This window comes from Kogia breviceps, chromosome 1 (assembly GCF_026419965.1).
Source record: "Kogia breviceps isolate mKogBre1 chromosome 1, mKogBre1 haplotype 1, whole genome shotgun sequence".
NCBI lineage: Eukaryota > Metazoa > Chordata > Mammalia > Artiodactyla > Physeteridae > Kogia > Kogia breviceps.
In genome coordinates this window covers 115,754,380-115,766,186 of record NC_081310.1, presented here as the reverse complement: position 1 = coordinate 115,766,186, position 11,807 = coordinate 115,754,380, and the positions used below count along the sequence as shown (strand labels likewise).

The following is an 11,807-nucleotide window of genomic DNA, read 5'->3' as shown; positions in this document are numbered from 1 at the left end:
TTTAGGCTTTGTAGGCCATACTAAATCTGTTGCAACTTCTTGTCCCTGCCACTGTAGAGAGAAAGCAGCCATACACAATATGTAAGCAAAAATGGGCACAGCTGTTTTCCCATAAAATCTGATTTACAAAAACAAGCAGTGCGTTAGATTTCACCCGTTGGCCGCAGTTTGCTACCCCCTGCTTTTGATGGCTCCATTCTTGTCCTCTTCCAGCTGCACCCGTCACCATGAGGTGAGAAGACTGCAGGGCACATCCACCTGAAGCCCACATCCCTGCTCTTTTAACCCTAATCCAGATACCCAGGACTCCTGTCCAAATAGCCCAAACAACCTGTGCCCACTTTCAGGGCCTGCACAACCCTTTTTCCTGGTCCCATAATCCTGAGTGTGAACCACAATGCTAGTGTGAACACAAGTGCTAGAGGATGTTTGTGTGTGTGTGTGTGTGTGTGTGTGTGTGTGTGTGTGTATGTTGTGGTGGGGTGGGGTGTAGATGAACCTTGGATGCAAAGTGTGTATGTGAGGTCCTTGCTCTGTGGGACAGGGATGGAGATGGGAAGAGAAGGGTGCTGCACACGGACTGGGAACCAAGAGCACAAGCTGCTGCATGCTGGTGCAGAATTCCGAGGAGTCGGAGAATTCTAAATTCAAACCTGGTCTTTTAGGTCATTGTGAAATCATATTTGTTAAGAATATAAACCATATTTTAATACTTGGCTCGGGCTTCCCTGGTGGCGCAGTGGTTGAGAGTCCACCTGCCGATGCAGGGGACACGGGTTCGTGCCCCGGTCCTGGAGGATCCCACATGCCACGGAGCGGCTGGGCCCATGAGCCATGGCCGCTGAGCCTGCACGTCCGGAGCCTGTGCTCCGCAATGGGAGAGGCCACAACAGTGAGAGACCCGCGTACCGCAAAAAAAAAAAAAAAAAAAAAAAAAAAAAAAAAAAATACTTGGTTCATTTCAATATTTAGACATATGATATGCAGGCCTCCATTTGTACCCCAGCCCTGGATGCCACAAATCATGAGACAGGACAACCTTATACCAGAAGGTCAAAAGATTGCACAAATGAGGCCACACTGACTGGAGCAAATGCTTTTTTCATTTTGCTTCAGGACAACAAGTGAGCAGCTGCAGGAGAATAAAGCCACGCCCAGTCTGAAGTCTGAGAGAAAGTCAAGGGGTGGCTTGGAGGAGAGACATCTGGAGAGCCTCTTCTAACCTCTGAGAATCTCACTCAGGAATTCCCGCGGAGGAGGAGCAGGCAGCTCCTTGCCTGCTCAGCTATGAGTTAAACCTGGATATAAAAGAAAGACTATTTCAAAGCCCAAGTCAGTAACCTGAGGCCTGAGTCAAGTTACTAAGCCATAGATGTTCAGAGTTGGAAAGCTGTTGCCCAGTCATATAGTCTAGGAGATTTCAAACTGTTCTGGGCCCTTCTCCAGGACAACATGGCCAGTCCTCTCCAGTTGTCTGTCTGCAGTGATTCCCAGTCTCCTGCTCCTCCACTGCACACAGCTGGTTGGTCAGCAGCGGCTCTCACCTGCACAAGAGGATATGCTTACGATTCATCTGGGGAACCAGGCACCCAGGGATGGAGCAGAGCCAAACCACCTGCCGTTAAGGCAATAGTGGGCTTGGTCATCAATGTTGACCATGAGACCTCCTGAATGCCTAAAGTAAGATCAACTGTGGATGTGGAGAGGGAGGGAGCTTTACTAACGACTGAGATTGGATTTCTCAGCAGTGAGTGGGGGACATAAAATCAGATTTATTCTGATTTAGAAAATTAAAACAGGCTGATGATTTTGTGGTGGAGTCAATGTTTATGCTCACTCTATATGAAAAGAAAGCCCTTATCTTAATAAATAGTAAACAAATTATTACTGTTATATTTTTAAAATCTATGGGAAACCCACCAAAAGGACAGAACCAGCCTAATCAATAAGGAAACAAGGCAGAAGGTCCAAAGGACATAAGAATGGATCAATCCAAATATGTGAAGATGATCTCCCCCAGTCTCCTGTGTCCCACTCTGCCCAGCTCTCCGCCCACTCCCAGCCTGTCCTGGACTCTGTTATCTTCCTAGGGAGCCAAGGCTTCTCTTGACAGCTTGAACGAGGGGGTAGGAGCCCTGGCTGCAGGATTTGCTGGTAAAGTCATCCATGTCAATGGACCAGATCATGGCCCCTCTCAGGTTTAGATTCTTTAGGAACTGAACCTGAGGGTTCAGAAGGACATACAGAGGTTACAGGAGACTGTTAAAGGCCCAAGACCCAAGTCAGGTTCAGATGAGGGTTTGAGCTTAGAGTGCAGAAGTAGACTTATAGCCTATGAAGTCATGGATTCCCTGAAGGGAAAGGTCGCTTAAGGAGGCTTATAAAATGAAGAGAAGGCCACCCACTATTAACCACTTCTCATGGAATAACCACACCCTAGCTTCAGTGTTCTTGGAGGCTCTGAAACACTAGAGGCTCCCGGATGAGGAGTAGGAACTAGGAAGCCACTAGCAAGATTTGAATTACAATTGGGTTGTCAATTACATTGATGCCTTTGTCCTGCTTTAAGCCTGGAAGGCAAACAAAGGTCTTAGCAAGATCTAAGAACTGGTAGGGGCTTCCCTGGTGGCGCAGTGGTTGGGGGTCCGCCTGCCGATGCAGGAGACACGAGTTCGTGCCCTGGTCCGGGAGGATCCCACGTGCCGCGGAGCAGCTGGGCCCGTGAGCCATGGCCGCGAGGCCTGCGCGTCCGGAGCCTGTGCTCCGCAACGGGAGAGGCCACAACAGTGAGAGGCCCGCATATCGCAAAAAAAAAAAAAAAAAAAAAAAAAAAAAAAAAAGAACTGGTAGGCTCAGAAATTTGGAGTCTCCTAGAGAGGTAATCCATGAGAAGGACGGAAGGGTTTGTCCTGAGATGATCAACCAGGTGGGTAACTACTCTGTATAGGCACCAATGTCTCCTTTGTTCCCTATCCCTTCTCCTCTTCCTACCTCCTCTCCACTCCTCGCTTCTCCCCTTATTCTTAATTCTTCCTTGCATCTTTTCCACCTCTCCCACATGTACCATAGGTGCTCACAGGTGTGGCTTAGAGTCATTACTAGGTTTGAGCCACAGAGGCCACTGGATCCCATCCAAGAAAGGAGCCCCAGAGGCTTCTTTCCTTCCACATAGACTACTACTACTACTAATTTGACCTCACACCCCATTCCCCACCCGCATGAGTGTTCTGCTGTCCCAGAGCCTCTTGCCTACCTACCTTGGTTTCCACTCTCTCCGCATCATCATAGCTCACCCACTGGTTTCCCTTGACTGCATAGGGAACCTGATGATCCTGGAGCTTCGTGATCTTGGCTCCTTTCAGGAACTGGCAGATCTGGCAGGGGAAGGAGGAACAAGATGGTCAGTAATGGGTTCTTCTTGAAATTTAGAAATAGAAGGGGCAGGTAAGACACTAGGGTCTTGAGGACAACAGAATCTTCACTCCAGGGATCAATGAGAGAAATGACCAGATACAGCATACAGAATGGATGGTCCAAGGTGAACCTTTGGGAACTGTTTGTGCTAGGTCCTCATCAGGAGAAGCCACCAACAGCTAGAGGGCAGACAGTACTTGAGTTCCACATCAGACCTCAGCACTGACCAGTAAATCTTCCCATTTCTTCATTGGCAAAATGGAAACTATTATGATTATGTCTCCTATACACCTATCTTACAATATTGTTGTTAGGATCAAATGAAGTAACACACGTTAGGAAAAACACAACTTTGAAAACAGTAAAGTGCTTTATAAATATGTAGCGTTACAGTGACAATCACCATCATTCCCCCCCTTGTAGATTATCCCTGCTTCAATCCTGCTGCTCTCCCTCTCCCCGTTCCCCTTCCCAACATGCCTGTGTTGGGATCCCCACTTTTATCATCAGCTATTTTCTCTTTCTGTGAGCGTAAGTAAGAGCTACTAAATGAGATAAATCTTCAGTGGAAAAAAATGTATTTTAAGGTCACGTAGAAAACTCATTTTGGATCTTGCTTACTTTTTTTAGATTATTTATACTCACGTTTGCCTCAAAGAGGGTAGAAAATGGAAAGTTGAATATTTAAGCAAATACCAGTTTGTCAAAGTTATGATGATCTAAGGTGGTAAACTGAACAATCAAATTAAATTTTCCATGAAATAGGGGAGTGTGTATCCAGTGGTCCATACTAAAATCCTACCAGCAGATTCTGAGCACTGACTTCTCTTATCCCTTATATTAAATGATTCAGTGAGGACTACCATGGTGACCCATGCCCCTTTGCCCTTACCAGCTGAACAAGGTGCCTCAATCATTCCCCTGTGTGAGAAGAGAGGAAAAATTGAACATTACACTCACTGAGTACCTGAGTGGATGCCAAGTCCCTCAATATGGGTTTATAGCTTGCCCACGCCATTGACAAGAGGCTAGACTAGGACTCCAAGGGGAAACCAAGATGTAGGATATTATTCTTTCCTTACCTGATCCAACTCCTTCCCATCCTTCAAGGGCCAGCATGTATCTCTCTTCCGCTGTTACCCATCTTTGAACTCATGATCCTCCACATTGTCCACTTAATCACATCTCATTTTGCAATACCTACATAATTTTATTAACTATTATAGTTATCTTTGGGGTTTTTTTAAGTTTGTTTGTTTGTTTTTTTCTTTTTTTTTGCCACACTATGCAGCTTGCAGGATCTTAGTTCCCCAACCAGGGATTGAACCTGGGCCCTCAGCAGTGAAAGCACTGAGTCCTAACCACTGGACTGCCAGGGAATTCCCCATAGTTATCCTGATTTTAAACTCTTATTTAACTAGTTATATTATGAATGCATTCTACATTCTTTCCACCTTGACAGTAAGCCCTTTGAGACAAGGATGAAGAATTACTTATTTCTAGCTCTCACAGTACCCAGACTTTGTGATATGGCAGGGTCCCAAGAGTTTCTGTTGGTTGAATTATTGTTTGATTCTTAGTGTTTCCTATGCATTAAAAAAAAACTTTTTTTTTTCTTCAGATTGAGGGGCAGAAAGAAATGATGGTCTAATCAGCCGAACACCTTTGATTGTTATCTCTGTGATGTTAGGTCTGTCTGACTTCCAGACAGAATCTGACACATTTGACCACTTCTCTCTTCTTGAAACACCCTCTTCTCTAAGGTCTTTGGCACAGAACAGTATGGGTTCTGCCTACCTTCTGTTGATCTCGTCAGTTTCCTTAATGGGCTCCTCTTCTGCCTATCTCTTAGGTGCAGGAGGTCCTTGGGTTTTGTCAGGGCTCACGCTTTGGCTTCAAATACCATCTTTATGCTGATGATTTTAGAATCTACATCTCTAGCACAGACTGATCTCCTGTGATCCAAACCCATATACCTAACCACTCACTTTTTATCTATATGTCCCGCAGGCATTGTCCCACTTGCTCCTCAAACTCAGAATGACCAAAACTGATCTCACGATTGAGACCAATGCCCACTCTGCTCCTTCCTATCCCAACTCAGTAAAAATGCCGTTACCATCAACATAGTTGCCCAAGTCAAAAACCTAGGACAGTCTCCCTTTTCAGTCTCCCATACCTGCTCCACCCATCCCCACTCCTCACTAGTTCCACCTCCTCTCCAGATGTCAGCTAACGTCACTTCCTCCAGGAAGTATTCCCCGACCCCCTCCCAAGTCAGAGGGAGGAGCTTCTCTTACATGCTCCAATAGTACTCCATACTTCCCTTCCCAGCATTCAGGATGTGATACTTTATTATTGTCAGATTGAAGCTGGAACCCCTACCCAGAGACGGGGCAGCTGAAGGCACAGGGTGGTTCCAGGTACCTCATAATAAGCCAGGAAGCCTGAAAACTTGGTGATGGGGCCAGCAGCTCCAGGACCAGAGGCAGGGTCCCCCAAGGTGTTTTCTGCAGAGGTCAGTGGAGAGGAACGTCCATACATTGGAATGCCCATGACCACCTTCTCCACAGGCATTCCTTTGTTTATCCAGTATCCCACAGCATATTTCTAGAAAGAGAAGTAGACTGAGGCACAGTGTGTATGGGAAAGAAAGGTGTCAGACCTCCTCAGTCCCAGGGCTTCTGATTAAAAGCCGGGAGGACCCTGAAAGCAGCAGCCCCTCAAGAGCTTTCATCTGAACTAGAATTCTTAAGCCAGGAAGTTGATTCTTAGCTGCCCACACAGAGGGCACCAACAGCATTTAAAATCCAAAGCTATAGACAAGATACTGGTATTTTCCAGAGGACATATCCTTTGACTTGTATCACTTCCCACTTCTCACAACACCTCCCATCCCCAGACAGATTTAGAGTCTTGACTTCATCTGTTTCAATCAATATTAAATTGAGGATTTGGTTCCTGCATGTATCTCAGCAGCACAGTGGAGGAGATAGCAAAACTTGAACTATTATCTGAAAAACATGGTAGAAGTAGGTTTGTAACTTTATTCTTATATTTCAGAAGTGCTCACAGTGATTAGAAGAAAAGCAAAGATATCTCTTTTAGGGAGCAGTTGCATCTGATGTTCTGGGCAGGAGCCTCCAATTTTAGGAAAGACAAACATTCTTTAGAAATTTAGAAGCAGGTCTGTGCATTACACATTTTTAAGTATTGCTGCATAGCACCTGGCACAAAGCCTGGCATTTACCTAATAATAATGACAACGTTAATATACAACAATAATTATTGCAACCATTAGGTCTTTTTTGCACATCAGCACTACCTAAACAGTTTGCTTGCATTGCCTGCCCTCACAACTTCATCCTTAGGTTGATTCTGTTATTTGCCTCATTGTGTAGTTTTTTTTTTTTTTAATTGAAGCATAGACATTTTAAAAATTGCCTAAAAAAGAAAAATAGAGGGCTTCCCTGGTGGCGCAGTGGTTGAGAATCTGCCTGCCAATGCAGGGGACACGGGTTCGAGACCTGGCCTGGGAAGGTCCCACATGCTGCAGAGCAGCTGGGCCCGTGAGCCACGGCTACTGAGCCTGCGCCTCTGGAGCTTGTGCTCCGCAGCAAGAGAGGCCACGACAGTGAGAGGCATGCGCACCGCAACTAGAGAAAGCCCTCGCATAGAAATGAAGACCCAACACAGCCAAAAATAAATAAATAAATAAATAAATAAATAAATAAATAAATAAATAAATAAATAAATAAATAAAATACAAAAAAAAGAAAAAGAATAAAAGAAATTGCCTGAAGTTAAGCAACTTTCATGCAGCTTGCATATAGCTAAAGAGAAAGTCAAACCAAATTTGTTTATCTCCAAAGTCCTACTTTTAACCACTAAACTAATATACAATAAGTACTCAAATTATTTATTGAATAAATGAATGCATGAATGTAAGAATGAATGAATGAAGATATTTTAAATTGAATCAAAGATAAGCAGGTATTAGGAATGAGAGAGAATTTGGGAATCAGATGGATAGTTGCCATGAAAACCCATTAATAATTAAAAGGAGTTCATGGTGAGGTTAACGCAGAACCAAATAAGTTAGGTAGGTTGATCTTTTTTCTTTATGTGTGTAGAAATTGCTTTACTACATATTCTACAAGTTTTGAACTGGTAGAGACTTTAGAAATTAATTAGGTCAGCCCGCTGATTTCATAGATGAAAATATTCAGTATAAAAAAAGGGGAAGAAAAAGACGACACTTACTGGTCGATAACTAAGTCAGGCACATGACATACGTTACCTCATTCGAAGTCTTTGCACGCACCTTATGAAGTAGATGTTGTGATATACATCTTACAGATGGGTAAACTGAGCTCAGAGAGGTGTGTTAACTTTCCCTAGGTCACTCATCTACATAGATCTTCTAATGCTACTTCTTTCCTCTGCTTACTCCAGCTGTAAAGAGTACTGACCTGCTGCACGAGAAAGATGTCTTATCAGACTTCTCATGAAAGCGGAAAGCCTCTGCTGACTGAGATTAAGATCTCTCAACTTTTTAAAATGTTGGCACTTAAAAAAAAATTAAAGCAGAAGAAATTCAAAATTAGATTAACTGCATTTAAAAATTGCAAAAAACGGTGCCTTTCTTCCTTACATATTTGTATTTATTTAGCTCGATGCAAATGGAGTATCATTTTCCTATGAATAGGAATTATAATTTATAATATATGTCTCATATTAATAACTATTTTGTTTTTAAGCAAAACAGATCTGATTGCCCCTATGCTGCTTTGTACTTCCAGGCCATCCAGCTGTACAACCATGACCCATGAAATTGAGGTCCACTGATGGCTTCTGTTAAGGACCTAGTTTTATGTGGGAATCACCTACCTGACCCACCCCCATGGTACAAATTCAAACCCTCAAAACACGTAAACCCTTAAAAAAAATTGCATCTCCCCACAGTCCATTAGGTGAAAAACCTTCATGTAAATAATTGAAAGTTTACCAAATACTGCTTCCAGTTCAGTTTCTCCCAGGACTTAAGTATCTGAGCTTGTGTTAAGCTCCTGCAGAGTTCCTTCCAAGACGCAAGAAAATATAGTGCTATGCCTCAACTTGTGACAAAATTCACATCAGTTTTGCCATCTAAGCCAAGGGGGGACCTTTCTAAAGCCTAATTCAATGTCTCTTTTCAAGAGGAGGAAAAGCAGCGAGGATTAGAAATTACACGGCAGAATAAACAAAAAATAGAGATATTGTGGTCTTACCCTTTGGAACCAAACAGATACCCTCCAACGGACAAGAGAATTTTCAGTTTGGGATTCCTGGAGTAGAAGAATACACTGATTATTTCTTTACTGGCTGCCAGGGAAAACTTTGCCTAAAGGGTTAGGACTAGAATATGGGTAAGTGGGCTCCAGCTGTTTAGCAGCAAGTTCAGTGAAGGGATGAGGCATGGGGGAGAAAAACAGGAAGGATCAGATTATACCCAAGGCAAAACACTTGAATAAACGCACAGTTGAATGAATGGAGCTAGAAGGTCTTAGGCACAGTTTAGAACTATCTTCTCTCCCCCAAAACCCACCCTGGATGCTCCCCACTCCCATCCTACTGACTTGGTTTTGAGACTGCTGATGGTCTGGTAAAGCATCGCATCATTCTTGTCCTTGATGATGACCTTGTTGTTACTGATGCCGGCGAATGAGTAGATGAGGTGAGAACATAGGAAGGGGTCAGTGCTCTCAAAGGTGAACTTTCCTGGTTCCTGCCTGTCCCGTGACCAGTTGGTAAAGTAGCAAACCAGTTTGTAGGCAGACGCTGGAGTAGAGGGAAGAGAGCCAATGGGGAACCTAGTGAGGTGGCCTCAGAGCCCAGAATGCCACAAGTTTCTCCCCAAAAAGCCATGGCCTCCTTTGCTTATTCAGCCAGAGCCTCTGAGGGTCATTCAACCTGGGCCCTCAGTTCTGGCTCTTGAGCATCCAGACCCCAGTTAAGAGATACAATGAGAGACAGAGATATCGTCCATATGGAAAACATCCACAGAGCACTGAGATTCAATGTGGATGGATGGATGAATGACACAGTAATATCAGTGGATTAAAAGAAGAGAAGATACACACAACATTGAAGTGGGTGAGAGAGAAAGACAGAGAGAGAGGCTCAAAAGATAGAAGCAGAGCCATGCATGCGCAAAGAGACACACAGGACAAAAACTCAGAGTCATCAATATGTTAGTGTCAGAACCTGGCAGAGTCATCAAGAGAAACAGAATGAAGCAGAGATACAAACCAAACATCAGAAAGGACACAGCCCAGGGGACCCAGGCAGTGGTGACTCATTGACTACTTGACTTCCTGAAGAAGCAAGACCACTAAAACTGTAAGAGGTGGGTGAGAAGGAAATCTGCTAAGCCACACCTGGTTCTCTGTCTCAGACTGTGGCAATGAGTGTGTGGGTGTGCCTACATGCAAGATATAGCTACACTTCCTCTGGGCACTCCAGGGATAGCTACTGAGGTCTCTTTATAGGGCCTTGAGGTCCCCAGCTCCTGGGTGCCTTGTGGAGTCTACAGCCCTACAGAGAAACACTTTCTCAACTGGGAATTCATTTGCTTATTCATTTATCCAACAGAAATTAATTGAACCACCTGCTCTGTGCCAAGTGTTGTCCTGGATATTGGGGAAGCTAAAATGAGGTTGATGCTGTCCCTGTACTCAGGGAGCTCACAGCCTTGTCTGGAATTGAATATAGTTAAGGTGACCAAATAGTTTATCATCCAATGGGACAGTTTGGAGGGTGAAAAGGAGCATTATTAATCATTTCCCTGGGGCACCAGCTTGAACCAGAACTCTCCTGGGTGAATTGAAATGAATAGTCACCGTGTGTACACACAACTAACTCTTAAAACAAGGCAAGGTGAATTGAGGATTGTGAGCTGCCTCTGGAAGTGCGCTAAGCCTTCATTGACTGAGGTCATGTCCCGCCTCTTCTCCACAGGACACCTCCCCTGGGAGAACTGATGAGACCATTTTATCCTTAATTCACCCTCCTAAAGGGAAGGAAAGGGCAGGACCCTGGTGCTGGAAACCACACCCAAAAGGCAAGACTCCTTGAACTATGAGCCCCACCCTGGGGACATTGTCTAGACTTACCCACACTAGGACATTTGGGGGGGTGTCTGAAAATGGAGAAAAGGGCAGTTAAAAATGAGATAAAACTTTGGATGACAGCTGTTGGGGCTTGTGCCTTCTCCACAGACTTTGGGGCTGGGAAACTGGATTCAAGGGTTCTGTTCTCCTGATTCACATCACTCTTAGGGAACTGGTCCTCCACACACCTGCTAAGTGGGTAGGAGAATTCTGGTTGCCACATCTGCTGTTAAGTCAGTCTCCAGGCCCTTCTTCAAAGTGCCAGCCCCCCTGTGGGCTGCTCCCCCAAGGTCTCAGAGCTGAGACCTTCAACAGGGAACTTAAAATGCTCTTGCCATTTCCAAGTTGGCAGGCATGCCTTGAGACCACAGGCAGGAAGAAAGAGGGAAAGACACGATGAAACGGCTCCTTTTCCTCCATAAGATATAATCCATCTCTGCCCAGAAAACTTCCCTTCTTCACCCATAGCCCTGTTTATTTAGTCTCATCCCTACCTTCATCCAAATTCCCAGCCACCATGAAAGCCAGAGTTTTGGATTAGAACTTCAGAGTTGAAAGGGGGATTTTAGAAAACATTTATCCCAACAGATCATTCTGAAGACAGGAAGTGGTGAGGCTCCCTAAGGTTTTAACATGTGCAGAAAGCAGAGCCCATGAAACATGGGACTCCCAAGACAGTGCTCGTATATCACAATCTGGATAAGAGGCGGCTCTGTGAAAATGCAGACTGAAAACACTCCTGATTGTCTGAAGGGCTCTGACCACGGCTGCTCCCTTGCCCATCTAGTAAAGATCAGATGGTCCCCTAAGGCAGTTGCTTTGACTCGATAGGTTTTGATAAGGAGGTGAAAAGAGAGACTAGTGTCCCGGGAGAAGAAGATGACCACTTCTTCCATAGGTCTATGTTACCTAGGTTACCTCTTCTCTCCTCATTAACTTCCTGCTGAATTTTCAGCCCAGAGCTCACCTGCCCAGAGAGACAGACTTCCGGTCCATGGTGATTTCTCCCATATCCCTGGTCAGCTTCCCTGGGATGCCTCTGGGTCTGTTATGCCCTAGAGGTTTCAACAGCCTCTCTTATGGGAAGGAAGCAGGAAGAAGTCCAGGAGATTCCAGAGACTTCCCTTGGCAAATCTGCCTTATGAAACTTTCTGGCAATGAGACCCAGATTTGTGCAATGCCAACTGTCAAAAAAAAAGCTGCAGTGGAGACAACCACTGAGAGGTCCTTTTCCTCCAGTCT

The 11,807-nt window shown here is 44.7% G+C and overlaps 1 protein-coding gene across 1 annotated transcript; it reads right to left on the bottom strand.

Moving 5' to 3' along the window:
- Nucleotides 1-2,078: 2,078 nt before the first annotated feature.
- CHI3L2 (chitinase 3 like 2) lies at nucleotides 2,079-11,576 on the bottom strand. The gene is made up of 7 exons (XM_059074075.1): nucleotides 11,537-11,576; nucleotides 9,033-9,234; nucleotides 8,685-8,741; nucleotides 7,678-7,687; nucleotides 5,842-6,024; nucleotides 3,258-3,374; nucleotides 2,079-2,222 (listed from the first exon to the last, which is right to left on the bottom strand). The coding sequence occupies exons 1-7, from the start codon at nucleotides 11,574-11,576 to the stop codon at nucleotides 2,079-2,081; spliced, it is 753 nt and encodes a 250-aa protein (XP_058930058.1).
- Between the last annotated feature and the right edge of the window lie 231 nt (nucleotides 11,577-11,807).